Source organism: Pan paniscus, chromosome 16, assembly GCF_029289425.2.
Source record: "Pan paniscus chromosome 16, NHGRI_mPanPan1-v2.0_pri, whole genome shotgun sequence".
Taxonomy (NCBI): domain Eukaryota; kingdom Metazoa; phylum Chordata; class Mammalia; order Primates; family Hominidae; genus Pan; species Pan paniscus.
This window is the reverse complement of record NC_073265.2, coordinates 23,122,374-23,142,994: the sequence shown is the minus strand read 5'-3', so window position 1 is coordinate 23,142,994 and position 20,621 is coordinate 23,122,374. Positions and strand designations below refer to the sequence as shown.

At 48.4% G+C, this 20,621-nt stretch overlaps 2 protein-coding genes across 3 annotated transcripts; one reads left to right on the top strand and one right to left on the bottom strand.

The window, feature by feature from the left end:
- Positions 1-29: 29 nt before the first annotated feature.
- On the bottom strand, positions 30-17,782 carry NUTM1 (NUT midline carcinoma family member 1). 2 transcript variants are annotated; one of them, XM_055098819.2, is made up of 8 exons: positions 17,254-17,726; positions 14,913-15,006; positions 10,122-10,830; positions 7,967-8,095; positions 4,951-5,087; positions 4,091-4,377; positions 3,686-3,802; positions 30-3,339 (listed from the first exon to the last, which is right to left on the bottom strand). In XM_055098819.2, the coding sequence occupies exons 1-8, from the start codon at positions 17,257-17,259 to the stop codon at positions 1,336-1,338; spliced, it is 3,483 nt and encodes a 1,160-aa protein (XP_054954794.1). In that variant the 5' UTR covers positions 17,260-17,726; the 3' UTR covers positions 30-1,335. The 2 variants fall into 2 exon arrangements, with proteins under 2 accessions (XP_054954794.1, XP_003804990.2); XM_003804942.5 differs by lacking the exon at positions 14,913-15,006 and having other exon boundaries at positions 17,254-17,782.
- NOP10 (NOP10 ribonucleoprotein) lies at positions 17,771-19,254 on the top strand. Its single transcript, XM_003804943.5, has 2 exons — positions 17,771-17,936; positions 18,864-19,254. Exons 1-2 carry the CDS (start codon positions 17,883-17,885, stop codon positions 19,002-19,004), a joined length of 195 nt encoding a protein of 64 aa, XP_003804991.1. The 5' UTR covers positions 17,771-17,882; the 3' UTR covers positions 19,005-19,254.
- The last annotated feature ends 1,367 nt before the right edge of the window (positions 19,255-20,621 follow it).

Below are 20,621 nucleotides of genomic sequence, written 5' to 3'. Positions count from 1 at the left end.
AGGTTCGTCCTCTTGGCCATAGCTGGATGAATCTTCCTCTTTGGACAGGGCTCTTTCCTGCACAGAAATCATACTGAGGTTCCATATCCTCCCTCCTGCTGTCGTCTCCTATATGTACATTTTAACAGACTTCTTCGTGAACCTCTTTTCAGCCCATTCCCTCTTGCTCTGTCCTCATTAAAGATTAAAAAATAGCTTGCTACCATTCCATATTTAATAATCCTACTGAGACTCGATTCCATCGCCCCTAGTGGAAGCAAGGAGCTGTGTCAGTAAGGAACCGGCCTCCTCCCTGCAGGTCAGACCAGCTACACAGGAGGGTTTCTCTGACACAAGATGAGTAAGGACACTGAAGTCCTTTCTGTTCAGCCTCTTTTCAAGGAAGAAAACAAGGCCCCCTAGAGACACAATTATGGACAATTAGAAAATTAGGCTGGGCATGGTAGCTCATGCCTGTAATCCCAGCACTTGGGGAGGTTGGGGCAGGCAGATGGCTTGAGGCCAGGAGTTCAAGACCAGCCTGGATGCTGTGGTGAAACCCCACCTCTACAAAAAAAAAAAAAAATAGAAAAATTAGCTGGACATGCTGGTGCACACCTGTAGTCCCAGCTACTTGGGAGGCTAAGCTGGGAGGATTGTCTAAGCCCAGGAGGTTGAGGCTGCAATAAGCCATCGTTATGCCACTGCACTCTGTAGCTTAGGCTACAGAACGAGACCCTCTCTCAAAAAAAGAAGAAAGAAAATTAGATCTCTATCTCAGAGCTCTAACAGGTAGAAAAGCATCTTTCTATCTATAAACTTCAAGGGAGGCAGATAATTATAAGATGCCCAGATAAGCCTTCCTGACACCAAGTCCAGGCTTGTGAAGAGGGGATGTATAATGTGATCATTGGAGATTCCTCAGTTTGGAGACTTATCACAGCCTGAGAGCCAGTCTGTTGCCAGGAGGAGGCTGCAGGGAGCCAAGATAAGGCTGGAGACAAGATTTATGGATTTGTAGACTCTAAGACTACCCCTACAGCCTCTCTTCATAGCATCTTAACCCTATCTAGCAGCAAAGACACGAGTACAGAAAAAGGGCACTCTGAGAGCATTTTCCAACAAAAACACTTTATTCATTTTTTTTCTATATAGCTCCTTCCAAAGGTAATTCCCCCTGCAGCCTAGCCAGTCTGACCTCTCTCTCCCTGCTTGCCACTTTTGCAGAACAACAAAACAACATTGGGATGAGATTCAACATTGGGATTCTCCATTGGTGGGCAGCAGGGGTGGAATCTACTCTGGGGCACCCACCTTTAGGGACTGGCAAGTGGGGTCAGATGGTCCCGCTGCTCCCTACTGGCTACGACGTCGTTTCTTCCTTCTGCCCGTGACAAAACTGTCACACCGCCTTTTACGAGGCTGTGAGGGTCGAACTACTTCCAGAGCTAGGGGTTTCTCCCTGGGGACCCCAAGTTGAGCTCCTGAGTGGGATCTCTTTTCAGTAGGGGCTGGACCTCCAGCTAGAGCTCGCTTCCCAGACTTGGCAACAGGATATGGAAGTTTGCTGGGGCCTTTTGCTCCAGCAGGGAGCAGGTGGGATGCTCTCTGGCTGCCCTGACCTCCTGAGGCATGGTGAGGACTGAGGGGATGCTCCCTTGGTGAGAGGCTAAGTTTAGAGGCCAAGAGGTAAGCAAAGTTGGAGAGTTCCTCATCGTCTTCCTCTGCTTCCTTTTTCTTTTTCTCCTTTCCTTTGGCCCTGTCTGCTGACCTGTGTGTTTTACTAACAGAAGTTTCTCTCGGAACTATGGCATCCCTGGTTCCCCTTCTAGGCAAAGTGCTTCCAAGGCCCTGGTGAGAAGATGTTGCTTTGGGAGTCCCAGTTGTGTAAGACTCCTGACTCTCTTGTAAAGGAGCAAGGTTTTTAGGCTTGGACAGATCAGGATCCACCCTGCCTTCTCCTTGGGGGTCATAAGAATGAACATTCAGTGGGCAGGTGTCCTCGCTGACCCTTAGTTGGAGGCCACAGTCATCTTTAACATCTAGTATGTTGACCGGTTCTATGGTTTCCAACAGAGGAGAAAAGGAATTGCCTCTGCTCCCTGCCTCTTGACTGGCTTCAGGCAAGGAGGAGGCATCCTCAGTCCCCATGATAAGGAGATTGCCTTGGCATGTGGGTGGAAGGGTTTCTTTGGAAGACCCCAGTGTGGAATCACCACTTTCCAGCAATGGGAAGCAACCTTCTGCCCACAGATCACTGGGATGCCCTACGGTTTCACAGCTCTGTTCTTGATTTTCTTTGGACCTCAAGGGTGGGCTGTTGGCCCTCAAAGGTCCTGGCAAGCTGCAATAGTTTCTTTTTTCTAGGGCAGCTGCCGCAACTGTGCCTCCACAGGGAATCACACTGCTCTCTGTATCCCCAGGTACTAGGGTTTCTCCAGGACCCAGGGAAATGTTGCCCCTGGAGCCCAGTCCCTGGCAGCCTTCCTGATACTCAGTTACACACTTCTCAACTTGGAAGCTCTCTATGATCTCCTCTATTTGTACAGGCAGCTCCAAGCCTACAGCATCCATCTCACTGCTCAGCCAAAGTCCTGGGCTGAGACAGACATCGTCCCTCTCCCCAGCTGCTCTAGGGGAAGGATTCTGATCATAACTCTGAGCCATGGGGGTGCCTCTGTCATCTCCCCACATGGCTCCTGAAGAGCCTTCCCGGGGCACTGCTAAAGGCTCCTTCCCTTGAGGAAGCACTCCACGACCCCCTGTTTGTTGTCCTTTCTGCAATCCCAGGACTTGCTTTTCTAACCCTTGTCCTTGCAGAGGAGCCAGCTCTGCAAGTCCAGCATCCAAACTGGGAGTGCTCTCAGGCTGGAAGCCTTCCTGCCAACAAAGGAGCAGAGCCTCTGAAGTCCTATCAGCCACCAGGCAGTGCCCAGGAGGCCCAGCGCCTCCTAGATGGCTATCCTGATGTAGAGATACCTGGTTTATAACCTTCCCAGACCCTCTCCTCTCCACACCCAAGGGTCCCGGAGTTCCCTGTGGAGCTGCAAGTTCTGGCTGCAGGTCCCAGCTGCTGGGGGATGGCAGAGTGTTCCCATCCCTGTGCATCCCTCTGGGGCTATCTAGGGCTTGCTCCTGCCCACCATGCACTTCTCTTGCCCGTTTTCCTGAAGAAGAAACCTTTCCCAGGCAAACGGCGCCCCCAGCCCCCTGAAGCCCAGGTGAGGGCCGAAGCCGCCCATCCCCATCTTCATCCTCAACAGAAACAGAAGGACTTAAGTCCAACTGAGTGCCACTGAAACTTGGAGGCGCCTCTGCATCTTCCTCCTCTTCCAAGGCCATGAGTCGCTTCTGGACCAGCTGAAAGAAATGAACAAATAGTTCTATACGTGGTTGTGAAAGAGGTGGCTGAGTGGGTGGCACAAGACGGTATTTGGGCAGGGCAAGGAAGGCAAGCAAGTAGTTCAAGCGATGGTAGCAAAGACAGATACTGCAGCTCTTTCCCACCTTCTTGTGCCTTATTCCCATGCTTTGAGCCCTTACATTCTCATTTCCTGTGTTTCCATAGCCCTCTACCTACTCGTTCTGCACCTGAAGCCCAATCCTGAAGCTGTTCATCTCTAGAGCCATATCACCCACGACAGTGTAGGGTTAGATAAAATCTTGCAAGCTTCTCGTTCTCATATTTCCTATACCCCAGTTTTACCTGGGTAAGAGTGAGTCCTTCTTCTTGCTCTAGCTCCTCAATTAAGGCCAAGGGATCTCTCTGTTTTTCTGGGGACAGCAGATCTGCCAGAAATTGAGGGTGAATGACAGCCTCCACCTGGATAACAGAAGGAAAAGTGATGTAAGTCTGTAAGCAGGTAACCTGTGAAACAAGGGGCTTTACAGAAGAAACTAAGAGCTCCCCAACTCTCCCCTCTTACCCCTCCGGTATTGTAAACTGACCACCACCGGCTACACACATTCTCATGATGATGCATGCACACACATTACTCAGTTATAGAATAAAACCTAAGTCCTACTACATTGGACAAACCCCAGATCATTAGTTCCCGGGAGTACCCACCCCAAGGATCTGCTAGAAACAAGATGTGCAGGCCCAGCTCACCTTGGAGACAAAGACCTTCTGAGAACACAGCTCATTGATGTAGCTCAGGAGACCTGGATCTGGATACATCCCTTCCTCCTCCTGCTGCTGCCCTTCTTCCTCTTGTTTTCCATCTGACTCCCCAGTGGCCAAGTGAGTCCCCACCAGCCATTCCATGATGTCAATATACTCCTTCACAGCTTCTGGTGGGATCTCCTTGGGTGCCTCAGGAGCAGGAGGTCTCTGGGCTTTACGCTGACGCCGGCGGGGGGCCCGTGTCTTGGAGGCTGCCTTCTTCGGAATGTACACTAAGGGAAGAGATGGACAGGAGAATGGGAAGTAGCACAGAAACCACAGATTCTGCCTCCTTCGGAATGTACACTAAGGTAAGAGATGGACAGGAGAATGGGAAGTAGCACAGAAACCACAGCTTCTGCCTCCCAGCTCTGTAAGCTCAGCAATCTGGGTACATTGAAATGGTTCCAGGCTGGATTGGGCCAACCTGAAAAAGCACCAGCCATGGGAGATTTAGGACCTAGAGGGTCTAAGAATCACTGTATGAGGAATTTTGGAATCCCTGAAATTCCAAGAAACCCCCTAATCCAGCCCCCATTCCTTAGGCAGATGAGGTATTATGTGCTGAATTTAGAGTCTCGGTGAGAGTAGTCAGTTTACTTCACCAAGATCAATACCTAGTTCAGGGCAAAAGGAACCTGAGAACCCAGCCTCCAATGGGGTGGTCTGTTTGGAATATCAAATGCCACTCTCCAGAGGGAAAGTGGCAGAGCCTGGGCTATGCCTTCTCTAATCTGTGACTGGCTTCTGTACGCATCCCTTTGAGCCTTTGGCCCACGGCTCCTGTCAAAATTGGGTAGCCTCACCTGGCTGCTGGCAAACCTCAGAGGCCAGGGGCCCTAGAGGATCAAGTTTCAAAGGGGTTGCAGGAGACAGGCCCTGAGACCCATTCATCAGCTGTGTGTTCTGAATCTGCATCTCCTCAGCCTCAAACTCCATGAACCTGCAGAGGGTGAGAAAGGCATAGGCAATGCTGAGAAGGAGACCAGACCCATCAGAAATCCAGACCACAGCCAAGCATGGCCAAGAAAGGAAGTGCTCTCAAGTGGGCAAAGTCTGCCTAAGTCATGTCACCCAGGAGGGTGGTCACAGGTGGCTTAATCGTATTTCCAGGGAAACTTCAGGAGCTCAGCACATAGTTCCTTCCCCTATAGTCATAACTTAGGAAGCTTAAGAAAATGAATAGCCAGGTGGGGTGGCTCATGCCTATAAACCCAACACTTTGGGAGGCTGAGGTGGGCAGATTGCTTGAGCCCAAGAGTTTGAGACCAACCTGGGTAACATGGCAAAAACCCATCTCTACAAAAGATACCAAAAAAATTAGCCAAGAGTGATGACGCGCGTCTAGTCACAGCTATTGTGGGGCTGAGGTGGGAGGATCGCTTGAGCTCAAGAGGTGAAGGCTGCAGTGAGCCATGACAGTGCCACTGCACTCCAGCCTGGGCAACAGAGTGAGATCCTGCCTCAAGAAAATTTTTAAAAAGTAAAGAATGAGGCCAGGCGCAGTGGCTCACGCCTGTAACTCCAGCACTTTGGGAGGCTGAGGCGGGCGGATCATGAGGTCAAGAGTTCGAGACCAGCCTGGCCAACATAGTGAAACCCCGTCTCTACTAAAAATACACAAAATTAGCCTGATGTGGTGGTGGGTGCCTGTAATCCCAGCTACTCGGGAGGCTTAGGCAGGAGAATCACTTGAACCCAGGAGGCAGAGGTTGCAGTGAGCCGAGATCGTGCCATTGCACTCCAGCCCAGGCAACAGTGTGAGACTTTGTCTCAAAAAAAAAAAAAAAAAAAAGTTAAGAATGATCTAGAGCTTGTAAACTTCTCTTGGACAGAGCGAGGGCTTTCAGTACTTGTTTTTGTTTTTGAGACAGAGTCTCACTCTGTTGCCCAGGATGAAGTGCAGTGGCCCAATCTCGGCTCACTGCAACCTCTGCCTCCCGGGTTCAAGTGATTCTCCTGCCTCAGTCTCCTGAGTAGCTGGGACTACATGTGCGTGCCACCACACCTGGCTTTTTTTTTTTTTTTTTTTTGTATTTTTAGTAGAGACGGGGTTTCACCGTGTTAGCCAGAATGGTCTCAATCTCCTGACTTCATGATCCGCCCGCCTCACCCTCCCAAAATGCTGGGATTACAGGTGTGAGCCAATGTGCCCGGCCTCACTTGTTTTCCGTACCTATCTCACCCAGCTTCATGGATTGTACACAGCAGTGCTCAATATAGGCTTGTTTAATTTAATCAGGCCTATGCAACAGCCTGGTGGGATCTCACAGTGGGATCCTCCTCAAGACCTCATTTGCCCCTGCCTACAACCACAAAGAATTCAAGGCAGTTCCTACCAGGAAACAATGTGAGATCCCAGAGTCCTGAGACTGGGATGGGATTCTTGGAAAGGTAAGTCTAGGAAGCATGGGTCCAAAAGGTTTTGGGAGGGAGTAAGTGGAAGCTAAGCTTGGAAAAATTTGTTCATTTTTCTGAGTTTTTTCTTTCTTTCTTTCTTTTTTTGAGACAGAGTTTCGCTCTTGTTGCCGAGGCTGGAGTGCAATGGCACAATCTCGGCTCACTGCAACCTCTGCCTCCTGGGTTCAAGCGATTCTCCTGCCTCAGCCTCCTGAGTAGCTCGGATTACAGGCATGTGCCACCACGCCTGGCTAATTTTGTATTTTTAGTAGAGATGGGGTTTCTCCATGTTAGTCAGGCTGGTCTCGAACTCCCGACCTCAGGTGATCCGCCTGCCTCGGCCTCCCAAAGTGCTGGGATTACAGGCGGAGCCATCACGCCCAGCCTTTTTTTTTTTTTTTTTTTTTAATCAAAGATATTATAGAGAAATAGAAGAAGAGCCAGGAGACAACTTTGGGCATCCAGGACACTGGCTTTCCCCGGCTCTTCCAGAACCAGCCCCCTCCCTGGGATAAAGGCGGAAAGGGATTTTCTGTGCCACTATTTCCAATGGAGGAGTGGTCCTGAAGTTCTGTATCAATAGCCACTTGCTACCAAGTCAATGAGAAGAGAAAAGAACCTGCCTGGTAGAGCATACCTCCTCATTGCTAGGTCCTTTCAGCATGAAATTTCTATATCTATCGGGGTCCAATCTCCAATCCCATCCTAAGACCTACAATATCAAGGCTCCTATGCAGATTCAGGATCTGGTGAGGGGGGAGCTTTCAAGAGGAAACAGGATAGAAAAACCCAAGAGTCAAGGTGGTGGAGGAAGAAGCAAGGATCCAGGAAACCGCCATCCTAGTCTACACCCCTCCTCCCGTCCCTTTTTTTCTTTTCTTTCTTTTTTTTTTTTTTTTGTGATGAGGTCTTGCTATGTTGTCCAGGCTGGTCTTGAACTACTGAACCCAAACCATCCTCCCACCTTAGCCTCTAGAGTAGCTGGGACTACAAGCACACACCCAGCCTAACATCCCTTTTTTTTTTTTTTGAGATGGAGTCTTGCTCTGTCACCCATGCTGGAGTGCAGAGGCATGATCTCGGCTCACAGCAACCTCCACCTCCCAGGTTCAAACGATTCTCCTGCCTCAGCCTCCTGAGTAGATGGGACTACAGGCACGTGCCACCATGCCCAGCTAATTTTTGTATTTTTTTTTTTTGTAGAGACAGGGTTTCGCCATGTTGGCCAGGCTGTTCTCGAACTCCTGACCTCAGGTGATCCACCGGCCTTGGCCTCCCAAAGTGGTGGGATTACAGGCGTGAGCCACTGTGCCCCATCCTGATATGGCTTTTGATAATCACCCCCACACAAGCCTCTCTGCAGCCCTTACTGCTCGCAGCCACACAGCCTCCCTCAGGAGAATGAAGGTTCATCGAACTCACCTTTCTGCCATCTCATAAAAGATCATCCGGTCAAAGTTGCTGGTGCGCTCCCACTCCTGCACAGCCAATGGCAGTCCCTCCTCCGGGGTCATAGTGGGCTTCAGCCGGGCCAGGGAACGAAGCACTGGGCTAAAACCCCCATTGAGTCAGTCACATTCTAAAAGTGTGCTCCCATCCACCTGCCCTGACACCTACATCAATAACACATCCCCTGCCCCTCATCAAATCTATTGTGCCCCTTAGGGCCTGTCATGTCCCACTTCTGATTAGACTTACAGACGCTCAACCTCCCATCCATTCATTTACCATACTCGCCCCTCTTCCTGTTGAACTTTACAACTAATATAAAATCAAACAGACAATTCTTCTCCCCACCTTTTAAAATCAATGGCAACTACCACCCCTAATTCTCACAGTGCCATCCTCAATTAATTATTAGAAAGGGAGGACTCGCGTTATTAAATGAATGGGATTTGCTCTGAAGTATGTTTAACCTTGTCCAAAGGCTCTTGCATTTTTTCTTTAAAGGCATTTGCTAACCCACAGGAATCTCTAACTAAAGGTCATGTGGTGTTTTTATTTATTGCTTTTTCAGTCTTTGTTTCCAGATATTCCCCACAGACAGTTAAATGCCAATACTAGACCCCCACTTCTAGAGGGCTCTTAAGCCCTTCCTAATCCAGAAGAAATCAAGAGCCCAGCCTAAAGCAAGGGCTTCATTTTTGTCTCTCTGACTCCCTTGGAGTCCTCAGACATTATTGGGCATCAGAATCGCTTGGGGAAGCTCGTTATAATCAAATTGCAGCTCCCCAGGATCCCACAACTGAGCATTTCAGGAGCTTCCCATGTTGCAGTGGTCTGGACTGCCTTTTGTGGAAGACCCTGCCCAGAGCCCCTGAGTGTGAAGCACAAGCAGGCCAGGACCCAAAGCAAATGGATCCCATGCAAACCTTGAGAGCCCACACTGGTTCAAGATTTTGAAATTTAGCCTGCTAGGCTCCAAGAGCGAACTCAGATCTGCCTTGAGAAAGCAGGGAGCCTGAAGATGCTGTACATCTAGGACTTTGGGGGAACATCTTGATTCATTTGCTCCAAGTTCGGGGTAGAGGGATTCCTTTAGGAGTTCAGCCACTGGAAGAGCACCATGTACATTTGTTTAAAGCAATAAAATGTGGTATGTGTTATATAGCGGCTTACACAAAATGCTGAGGGCACAGGGCAGTTGAGAGGGACAGTGGGTCTGGGTGGGAAGGGAAGACTGTTCCCCAGCTGAGGAATGACTGTTTTGTAAACAAAACAGCCTAGGACCCTGGGCTCCTTGACTAAACACACACTCGCTCTTAAGCAAGGACGTTTTGACCTTTTGCGAGTTCTTTTCCTCTTCTAGATGGCCTTTTTATGATAATAATAAAACAGTTGACATTTAATGAAACATTCTCTGCGCCAAGGACTTCACATATATTAACCCATTTAATCTCCTCAGCAACTCTGTGAATTAGGTATAGTTATCCCCCTTTTTAACTGAGAAAACTGAGGGCAAAGATGTTAAATGTCCTGCCCAGGATCACAAATCTAGTGAGTGGTAGAGCCATGCCCTTGACCACTAAGCAAGCTCTACCCCCCACCCTATTTCAAAGTGAATTCTCCTGAATAAAATGAGTGGAGGGAGCAGAGGGAGCAGCACACACAAAGTCCTTTGCCTGGCCCCACACTGTTCCCCCTGCCACCCAGGGCCCTGAGTCAGGGTCCAGCACTCATCCTGGCTAGTTTGGATAGTTCTGACTCAATGTCAAAAGGTAGTAAAATAGAACGGGGGGAGGACCCTGGCACTTAGAGTGAGAGACCTAAGTTCCAATCACTGGTCCTTGGTTTCAGTCTTCTTATCTGTAAATGAAGATTACCAGAGGAAGGCTTGCCTGAACTCACAGTGTGGTGAGGATCACTTAAGATAAGACACCTGAAAGGTTGTTATAAACTAGGAAGTGGGTTAAGAGGCTGATTATTATTATTAATATGTTTTTCGTTCTCAGAGCATCTCCCTTGCCCTCATGACCTTCCCTCAAGTAGTCCTAAATAGCCTAAACTACTATGTTCACCCCAAAGTCCTCCTTATTTAAAAGCCCTAGAATAATTAATCTCCGGTCTCCCCACTTACATAAGAAAACAGGAAAGAGCTTCTGTGTCAGGACTCTGGGATAGGTGCCTCCGGGCCAAGGCTTTGTAACGCTGCCACTGACGGAAGTTCTCATAAACGTCCTTGGAAATTTTGGAGCGGTCACCTAGTGAAGGCTTGGATAGAGTGGCCGCAGGACCTCCTTCCCCGGTTGTCCCATGTGGCCCTGGCCAAGCTTTTTCCAGGGGCACAATGGGGACCAGTTGAGCAACTGGTGGTGGAGGCTGAGGTGGAAGGCCTGGAGGACCCTCCTGGCTGACACCAACAGCCTTAGAGGGCAGAATGGTCTTCACATTAGATGCTGTCACAAATGGAGGTGCAGGACCCTCAAGGCCCCCACAGGGAGTGCCCGGGGCAGTCGAATTGAGGGCAGTCTGAGTAAAGATAAAGCTCTGAGTTTGAGAGGGCTCAGCTGACCCCCCTTCTGTCTTGACTTTGACAATGACCTTGCCAGCCCCAGCCCCACTGAGGCAAGTGCCCCCATCCCCTGTCACCAACAGTGAGCTGGGGAAAGCAGAGAGCATCAGAGGGTTGTCTGGAGAGAATACTGAAGGCATGATGGGCTGTGGAGGTGGCTCCCCGGGTGGGTGGTCTGGTGGGTCAGAAGTTGGTGGGAGAAAGGGAAGTGCAGGGGATGGAGATGGGGCGGCACTAGGTTTCATGCTCATATCCGGTCCCGGCAATGCAGATGCTGTTGAGACAAAGAAAAAGAAGAAATGGAGTAGGAGAAAAGAAGACCAGAGTTAGCCATCTGAATTCCCCATTTTTTTTATTTTTATTTTTATTTTTATTTTTTGAGATGGAGTCTCGCTCTGTCGCCCAGGCTGGAGTGCAGTGGCACAATCTCGGCTCACTGCAATCTCCGCCTCCTAGGTTCATGCCATTCTCCTGCCTCAGCCTCCTGAGTAGCTGGGACTACAGACGCCCGCCACCACGCCCGGCTAATTTTTTGTATTTTTAATAGAGACGGGGTTTCACCGTGTTAGCCAGGTTGGTCTCGATCTCCTGACCTTGTGATCCGCCTGCCTCGGCCTCCCAAAGTGCTGGGATTACAGGTGAATTCCTCCTTTATTTTTAAATTTTTTTGTAGAGGCCGGGCACGGTGGTTCATATCTGTAATCCCAGCACTTTGGGAGGCCAAGGTGGAAGGATTGCTTGACTCCAGGAGTTTGAGACCAGCCTGGGCAACATGGCAAAACCCTGTCTCTATTAAAAATACAAAAATAAGCCAGGTGCAGTGGCATGCACCTGTAGTCCCAACTACTTGGGGGGCTGGGGTGGGAGGATCGCTTGAGCCCAAGAAGTTGAGGCTGCAGTGAGCTGAGATTGCGCTTCTGCGCTCCAGCCTTGGTGACAAAGGAAAACTCTGTCTCAAAAAAAAAAAAAGAAAAATTGTAGAGATGGCGTCTCGCTATGTTTCCTAGGCTAGGCTCAGACTCCAGGCCTCAAGTGATCCTCCTGCCTCAGCCTTCCAAAGTGCAGAGGTAACAGGTGTGAGCCACCACACCCCATCTGAGTTCTTCTTTAGACCCGAAGACTCAAAGCACTGATTCTCAACAGGTGAAAGAGGGGATATGGATGGGGAACTTGCATAGTTTGCAAATGTCCCCCAAGTGATTTTGATCTTACTTCTCGTTGAGAATGACTGCATTAAAGAAGTTGCTTCTTTTTCAACAAGACACACAGACCCCTATCTGCCAAGAAGAGACAAGCCCAAGCCATCACTGCCTCTAAGTGCTGCTTTTTTTTTTTTTTTTTTTTAGATGGAGTCTTGCTCTGTGGCCCATTCTGGAGTGCAGCAGCACGATCTTAGCTCACTGCAACCTCCGCCTCCTGGGTTCAAGTGATTCTCCTGCCTCAGCCCCCCAAGTAGCTGGGATTACAGGCACGAACCACCACATCCAGCTAATTTTTGTATTTTTAGGACATACGGGGTTTACGCCATGTTGGCCAGGCTGGTCTCAAAAACCTGACCTCAGGTAATCCACCCGCCTCGACCTCCTAAAGTGTTGGGATTACAGGCATGAGCCACTGTGCCCGGTCCCCTAAGTGCTTCTCTAAGAAAATTCCTGGCAGACCTCTCCAGCCTCTCCATAGGCTGTTTACTAAGATACAGAATTGGGTTGACACCTGATCTGCAGAGAAAACAGCCCACAGCAGGCTTAGTGCAGTAAGGGAACTAGTCCACGATAAGTTCCAGCCCATCTCGAGGCATCCACAAGGCCTTTGAGAATGAGGCACTTTCAAAAATATTACTGGCTTATTCCCTCCTCCTTTTCCTTTTCCTGTTGCTTCTTATAAATCTCTCTTAACCTAAAACAACAGAAGAAAGATTCAATCTATAAGCAGGAGCAGTGACTCTAGGATCCACGAAGCTCAGATATTCCATAACACATTCTACCCAGCATTACATGTACATCTCCTATGCTCACCTATTCCAAACAAAAGATTCAAACCACCTGAACCCTGCTTTCTCCCAGCTGCTCTGTGGCCTCTGCCACCACTCACAGAAGTACTGTTCCCAGGAGAGGATACGGGGATTGGATGTTTGGTTCCCAGAAATGTTGTTGTATAACAGCCAGGAATAATTAGAGAGGATTAGATAAGGACAAGGAAATGAGTGAGGGGAGGGCGGTGTGGGGAGAGAAGTTTCCAGATCTTTAAGTAACTGCTGGACATGTTTGGCGATGCAGACTATCCTATCTGTGGTCCTTCTACTTGGAGCTCCTAATATCAGAAATTTAGGGCTCACTAGGAACAAGGCACTGAGCTAGGTGCTAAGGAAATGACAATGAAGTCCTTCATTGTCACAGTTCCAGCTGAGGAGGGGCTATGTGGACTCTAGTCAAAAAGACCAAGGATAAGTATACAAATGTGTACTTAATTGATCAGAACCTGTGTCTCCTAGGACTTTTTTTTTTTTCTCTTTTCCAAGGCAGAGTCTCTGTCACCTAGGCTGGAGCGCAGTGGCACAATTTCAGCTCACTGCAACCTCTGCAGCCTCCCGGGTTCAAGCGATTCTCCTGCCTCAGCCTCCTGAGTAGCTGGGATTACAGGCGGGCGCCACCATGCCCAGTTAATTTTTGTATTTTTAGTAGAGACGGGGTTTCACCATGTTGGCCAGGCTGGTCTCGAACTCCTGACCTCAAGTGATCCACCTCCCTCGGCCTCCCAAAGTGCTGAGATTACAGGCGCTTGAGGTCAGGAGTTGGAGACCAGCCTGGCCAACATGGTGAAACCCCGTCTCTACTAAAAATACAAAAATTAGCTGGGTGTGGTGGTGGGCGCCTGTATCCCAGCTGCTCAGGAGGCTGAGGAAAGAGAATCGCTTGAACCCTGGAGGCAGAGGTTGCAGTGAGCTAACATCACACCACTGCACTCCAGCGTAAGCGACACAGTGAGACTCCATCTCAAAAAAAAAAAAAAAAAAAAGGTAGAATATAACCTGCTTAAATCTCCTCCCCCTTACAAAAAATATTCATTCCACTGGCAAACTAACAACACTCAACTTCTGCATTCTGACCATGGGACATGAGCAAACTCAGATTCAAACTCATTTCAGCCACAGAGCAGAGGGCTGAGGGTATGCCACTGAGTACAGAACACAATGAAAGGGGCCTGAAGGCCTGAGGTCCATAAAAGGAAGAAAAACTAAGAGCATCTCAGTGAAGCCCCAGCTCTCATCCTGGCTGTCATGACCCACCTCCCTGGCCCAGATGAATCAGGAAAAACTGCTTCCTGAACTCAGAGCAAAGCCACCTCTAGGGCTGGAAGGAGCCGTGGGGCTCTGAGCAGACGCAGCTGTTTTTTGTGTTTTGTTTTTTGTTTTTTTTTTTGAGACTGAGTTTCGCTGTTGTTGCCCAGGCTGGAGTGCGATGACGCGATCTTGGCTCACCACAACCTCTGCCTCCCAGATTCAAGTGATTCTCCTGCCTCAGCCTCCCGAGTAGCTAAGATTACAGGCATGTGCCACCATGCCCGGCTAATTTTTTTTTTGTATTTTCAGTAGAGATAGGGTTTCTCCACGCGTTGGTCAGGCTGGTCTCGAATTCCCGGCCTCAAGCGCCTGTAATCTCAGCACTTTGGGAGGCCGAGGGAGGTGGATCACTTGAGGTCAGGAGTTCGAGACCAGCCTGGCCAACATGGTGATCCACCCGCCTCAGCCTTCCAAAGTGCTGGGATTACAGGCATGAGCCACCGCACCCGGCCCGAGCAGAGGCAGTTTATAATACATTCCAGCCTAGTTTTCAGGAAGGCATTTCTCTGCAACAGATAACTACAGATTATCTTTTCCCACTAAGGTCCTTCCCACCTTACCCTCCCATCCTCCATCCTCCACATCCCCTTCCCCTCATAAGCTCAAGCGTGGCAAAATCCTAGAACAGGCTCCAGTTGCCTAAAAAAGACAGATGAACTTGGGCCTTCCCCCTTGAAACCTCTCTGTGCCAGTCCTAAGACACATACCTCTGATCCTCTCTCCCACCACAAAAACACATGCAGAAGTGTCCCCTGTTCAAGAGAATCAAGTTGCTAATTGCCATCCTTTCTCTATACTCAGCATGTATCCTCAGAGACACCTTAATCTGTCCTTAAGGAAGTCCTCTTCCTTCCCCAGCCCCTAGTCTTAAAGGTACAATCTCCTTCCCTAGCCTCCCCAAGTGTGATACCTTTGACGGGGTGTAGCACCTCACATTCCTTTAGGTCAGCCCAGAGAGCTTGTCTCAAAGGATATGAGCAGGTACCAGAAATCCTCCTCACCACCTGCAGACTTACCTCCATCTGAAGCCATCCTCTCAGGTTTGGGCACTAACCGTGGCTGTCTGGAAGCCTCCAGAATGAGGCAGTCAGGTCCAGGACCCAGAGTAACCTGGCTCCAGTAGGTGCACAGGGATCCAAGGAAGGGAAGGTAAAGATCAGATCACACAGAACTAGAATACGGAACTCAAGGCATTCTGCTGTGGGGGAGGGGAGAGGGAAAAGTGGGGTGAGGGTGGGGACAGATATTCCATGAAGGGTTCTAGTAAGTATGAAGAAACCAGGAATTCCCTTCAAACTACAGTTTGGCAACGCAATTGATGTTTGCCTCTTTAGGGCTATTTGTAAACTCTTTCTCAGATTCCCAACACATTACAGTTTTACTGTTTGGTTCACTACACTTCGATTCTTCACCAACATATCTCATTTTGTGTCCTTCCATCCCAGCCAGTTCTGTAACTGACTTCCTATTAACAGCAGGTTGACGGTAGACCCCTGACTTAATTCAATGATGGCTATATTTTCTGAACTAAATTCAGAGTACATTGGTCTATACACTTAAGGATCAAGGGAACTAAAGTTTAAAATTCGAATTGTCAGATGATCCAAGGTGCTCGATTGCTGTGTGCACATCATTTCCTTGGAAAGCTGTCCAATCTACTAACATAGGCTCTGTACTCCACAGACGCCTTACCCTTTGCTGAAAAGCCTCACTAAATAAAAAAGCTGCCATGCAGTTTAAAATTTCAAGAGTAGAAAGTCCTTCTTTTTGTTAAATTATTTTGGTTTAAATTTAAAAAATAAAATTTATCTGCTAAGGTTCCTGGCGACTGTTTCAGGCCAGTAACTCCCAGAGCATCCTCTACAGCCACAGCTTCATCCAAACGTGGATTTCCCCCAAAAGGCCTTCCCTGGGGTTCATGGCATCTTTCTTGCTTCCTCTGAGATATCTTTTCTCTTTTCTAAAGAGTATTTCATTAATAAGATCTGAAGGCTGAAATCATCATTTTCCTTTCTAACAAAATTAACTACTTAGATTTAAATTTTTTTTTTTAAACGAAATCTCGCTCTGTCACCCAGGCTGTAGTGCAGTGGCGTGATCTCTGCTCACTGCAAGCTCCGCCTTCCGGGTTCACGCCATTGTCCTGCCTCACCCTCCTGAGTAGCTGGGACTACAGGCACCCACCACCACGCCCGGCTAATTTTTTGTATTTTTAGTAGAGACGGGGTTTCACTGTGTTAGCCAGGATAGTCTCGATCTCCTGACCTCATGATCTGCCCGCCTCAGCCTCCCAAAGTGCTGGGATTACTAGGCGTGAGCCACCGTGCCCGGCCTTTAAAAAATTTTTAACAGGTAATACATTAGCAAGGTTCAAAAATCAAACTGCATAATAAAATACATAGCAATAAGTCTGCCTCCCACCCCTTACCCCTTTCTCCTGCAACTAAGTTCTCTATCCCAGAGGAAACCAGTATCATCTGTTTCTTGTGAATACTTGCAGAGATTTTTTATGCAACTACAAGTAAATACAAACTATATTCTTTTTTTTTTTTTTTTTGAGACAGGATCTCGCTCTGTCGCCCAGGCTGGAGTGCAGTGGCGTGATCTTGGCTCACTGCAACCTCCGCCTCCCGGGTTCAAGCGATTCTCCTGCCTCAGCCTCCCGAGTAGCTGGGACTACAGGTGCCCGCCACCACGCCCCGCTAATTTTTGTATTTTTGGGGGTTTCACCATATTGGCCAGGCTGGTCTCGAACTCCTGACCGTGTGATCCACCCGTCTCAGCCTCCCAAAGTGCTGGGATTACAGGCGTGAGCCACCGCGCCCAGCCACAAACCATATTTTTTTTTTCTTTGAGACGGACCCAGGCTGGAGTGCAGTGGTGCTATCTCAGCTCGCTGCAACCTCTGCCTCCCCGCTTCAAGTGATTCTCCTGCCTCAGCCTCTGAAGTAGCTGGGACTACAGGCGCCCACCACCACGCCCGGCTAATTTTTCTGTAGTTTTAGTAGAGACGGGGTTTCGCCAGATTGGCCAGACTGGTCTCGAACCCTTGACCTGTGATCCGCCTGCCTCAGCCTCCCAGTGTTGGGATTACAGGCGTGAGCCACCGCGCCCCGCCAAACCATATTCTTAAAAAAAAAAAAAAAAAAAAGTGCAGGTTTTTCTAGTTACACAATTAATATATATTCCAATGCTTTTGTCATAAACAATGGCGTAACGATGATCTTTGTAATGATATTTTGGTTCTCATTTTCATTTCTTTAAACGAGAGTCTTATAAGGAGAACTTCTATATTCTTTTAAAAATTGTAAAAACTCCTAGAAGGTGCACTTTATTACGTTATTATTAGCTACTCACCACCATAAGAAAGAGCGCTGAATTTGCGGTAGGGACCTAAGTTTAAATCTTGGTTCGACCGCTGAAACATGCTTCACCAGTTTCATAAAATAACTTTACGCTCTTTCGCTTTACGGAATATTGATACTAAACATGCATTCTTTACCGCCAACGCTTTGAAATGGAGCAGGGGAACTGGATGTAAAAGAGGGGAGGGAAGAAAACCTCTTCTTTCTTCCCTAGGGTAAAGGGGCTCTGAATCCTGGAGCCCTTGTTTCTTCAGGCATTGAAAACTCACTGCTCCTGAAATGGGTGTGTATCTTGAGACAAAGACAGGCTTCTATATGTCAATATTCTATCCACATCCATCCCTACCCCCCTCTAACGCCGTGTACCTAGCACACAGTAGGCACACTCCACGTGTTTTAGCCTGCAAAGTTGCAAGTGGGGCCCCAAGCCAAGCCCTGCTCTCGTGCGCCCCCTTCTGGCTAGCTGAAAACAAGGCAAAAATTGACTGCATTTTCCGGAGTGCCAGGAGAGAGAGACTTCCGGTTATGCAGGAAGGAAATTGACGAACACGTGACGCAGTCGGGCGGACCACTGCAGACTGAGCGGTGGACCGAATTGGGACCGCTGGCTTATGAGCGATCATGTTTCTCCAGTATTACCTCAACGAGCAGGGAGATCGAGTTTATACGCTGAAGGTGAGGAGAGAAAACAGGGTGTAAATAGGCATGGCGAGAAATGTAGATGGGAGGAGTGGGTGAGGTCATACGTGGAGTTACCTAGCTGGGTGCGGGGAACCAGAAAGTCCAGAACCGAGGTGGGGAAGAACCGGGACCGCGCGACTCATTTTTTAATTAAAAGAAAAAATTCGGGCGGGGCGCAGTGGCTCACGCCTGTAATCCTAGCACTTTGGGAGGCCGAGGCGGGTGGATTGCCTTAGCTCAGGAGTTCGCGACCATTCTGGGCAACACGGTGAAACTCCGTTTCTACTAAAATACAAAAAATTAGCCGGGCATGGCGGTGTGCGCCTGTTATCCCAGCTACTCGGGAGGCTGAGACAGGAGAATCGCTTAAACCCGGGAGGCAGAGGTTGCAGTGAGCCGGGATAGCGCCATTGCAGTCACTTTCCCTTTTTTTTTTTTTTTTTTTTTTTTTAAAGACAGGGACTCGCTTTGTTGCCTAGGCTGTAGTGCAGAGGCGCGGTCTCGGCTCACTGCAACCTCCGCCTCCTGGGCTCAAACAATCCTTCTGCCTCAGCCTCCCGAGTAGTTGGGACGACAGGCGTGCGCCACCACACCCGGCTAATTTTTGGTTTTGGGGTTTTTTGTTTGGTTGGTTGGTTTTGTTTGTTTGTTTGTTGTAGAGACGAGGTTTCGCCATATTGCCCAGGCTGGTCTCAAACTTCTGACCTCAAGCCATCCTCCCGCCTCGACCTCCCAAAGTGCCAGGATTACAGGCGTGAGCCACCGCGCTCGGCCTTTTTAAATTTTATATTTCTCTATTTATTTGTACAACTTTTTGAGTTGACCATTGCGTCTTCTATTTTCATGTTTGCCCTTTTTCGCGCTGGCCCCACCCCATTTCATCACTCCTGTACTGACATACATTCTCTGTTCCTGGAGCAGAAATTTGACCCGATGGGACAACAGACCTGCTCAGCCCATCCTGCTCGGTTCTCCCCAGATGACAAATACTCTCGACACCGAATCACCATCAAGAAACGCTTCAAGGTGCTCATGACCCAGCAACCGCGCCCTGTCCTCTGAAGGTCCCTTAAACTGATGTCTTTTCTGCCGCCTGTTACCCCTCGGAGACTCCGTAACCAAACTCTTCGGACTGTGAGCACTGATGCCTTTTTGCCAGCCATACTCTTTGGCATCCAGTCTCTCGGGGCGATTGATCATGCTTGTGTGAGGCAATCATGGTGGCATCACCCATAAAGGGAACACATTTGACTTTTTTTTCTCATATTTTAAATTACTACAAGATTATTAAAGATAAAATGATTTGAAAAACTCTTATTTTGTGAGTTGTTGGAGGAAAGGATTGGCAATATTTTTTTAAAGGGAGGGAGATGATAAAGGAGAGTACCCCAGAGAGTTGCAACAATACCACTTGGAAGAAAAACTTCAGTCCTGCTGTTGCAAGAGTGGTCATGTGCTGTTCATGATAGGAGGGTATTGGGGAAGAAAGATTAAGACTTTCACAGCTGTCAGCATTCACTGAAAAATACCCCTGTTGTCACTTACATAATTTCTTGTCCCTTGAAATAACATTTTGATTAAAAATGGAAGAGCACTTGTAAAAGTAATAGGCATAATATAGACAGAAGTCAGTGAATTGAAAGTCAGAAGACCAGTATTTGCTTTTTGTATAACTTTGAGAAAGTTACTTAACCTGTTTAGTCTGATTTTTCTCCTGATTAACTTATCTTTGAGCTCAAATTGATTTAGTGGTGGGCCTTTCTTTTTTTTTTTTTGAGACAGAGTCTAGATCTGTTGTCCAGGCTGGAGTGCAGGGGTGCAGCCTTGGCTGACTACAACCTCCGTCTCCCAGGTTCAAGCAATTCTCCTGCCTCAGCTTCCCAAGTAACTGGGATTACAGATGCACGCCACCACACCTGGCTAATTTTTGTATTTCTTTTAGTAGTGACAGGGTTTCGCCATGTCGGCCAAGCTGGTCTCAAACTCCTCACCTCAAGTGATCCACCCACCTCAGCCTCCCAAAGTGCTGGGATTACAGGCATGAGTCACCACACCTGGCCTGGGTCTGTCTGTCTTTCTTTCTTTCTTTCTTTCTTTTTTGAGATGGAGTTTTGCTCTTGTACCCCAGGCTGGAGTGCAGTGGCGCCATCTTGGTTCACTGCAACCTCCGCCTCCTGGGTTCAAGCTATTCTCCTGCCTCAGCCTCCCAAGTAGCTAGGACTACAGGCGCACACCACCATGCCTGGCTAATTTTTGTATTTTTAGTAGAAACAAGGTTTCACCTTGTTGGTCAGGCTGATATCAAACTCCTGACCTCAAGTAATCCGCCCTTCTCAGCCTCCCAAAGTGCTGGGATTACAGGCATGAGCCACCTTGGCCGGCCTAGTGCTGCGGATTTTAAAATTGCTTTGTGGAGTCTGTATTTTAATTCTGCAATCTTTATTTTCTATGATAAAAATTCTAGATTCCAGAAGCAGATATAACTTAAATTAGCACAGATGTGATTTATGAAGACATGCCCTGGAAATACTTTTTTTTTTTTTTTTTTTTGAGTCAGGTCTCACTCCTGTGGTCCAGGCAGGAGTGCAGTGATGTGATCACAACTCATTGCAGCCTCTACCTCCCTGTCTCAAGTGGTCCACCCCATTTTTTAATTTTTTATAGAAACGAGGTCTCACT

What these genes read in the sequence shown, in the direction of transcription:
- NUTM1 (XM_055098819.2), bottom strand. An exon ending in GAGGATGGCTTCAGATGGAG is followed by an intron (nt 10,831 to 14,912) that starts GTAAGTCTGCAG and finishes TTGTCTCAACAG; the next exon opens with CATCTGCATTGCCGGGACCG. An exon ending in AAGGACTCACTCTTACCCAG is followed by an intron (nt 3,340 to 3,685) that starts GTAAAACTGGGG and finishes CATTTCTTTCAG; the next exon opens with CTGGTCCAGAAGCGACTCAT.
- NOP10 (XM_003804943.5), top strand. Translation starts at nt 17,883, where the DNA reads ATGTTTCTCCAGTATTACCTCAACGAGCAGGGAGATCGAGTTTATACG. An exon ending in ATCGAGTTTATACGCTGAAG is followed by an intron (nt 17,937 to 18,863) that starts GTGAGGAGAGAA and finishes TTCCTGGAGCAG; the next exon opens with AAATTTGACCCGATGGGACA.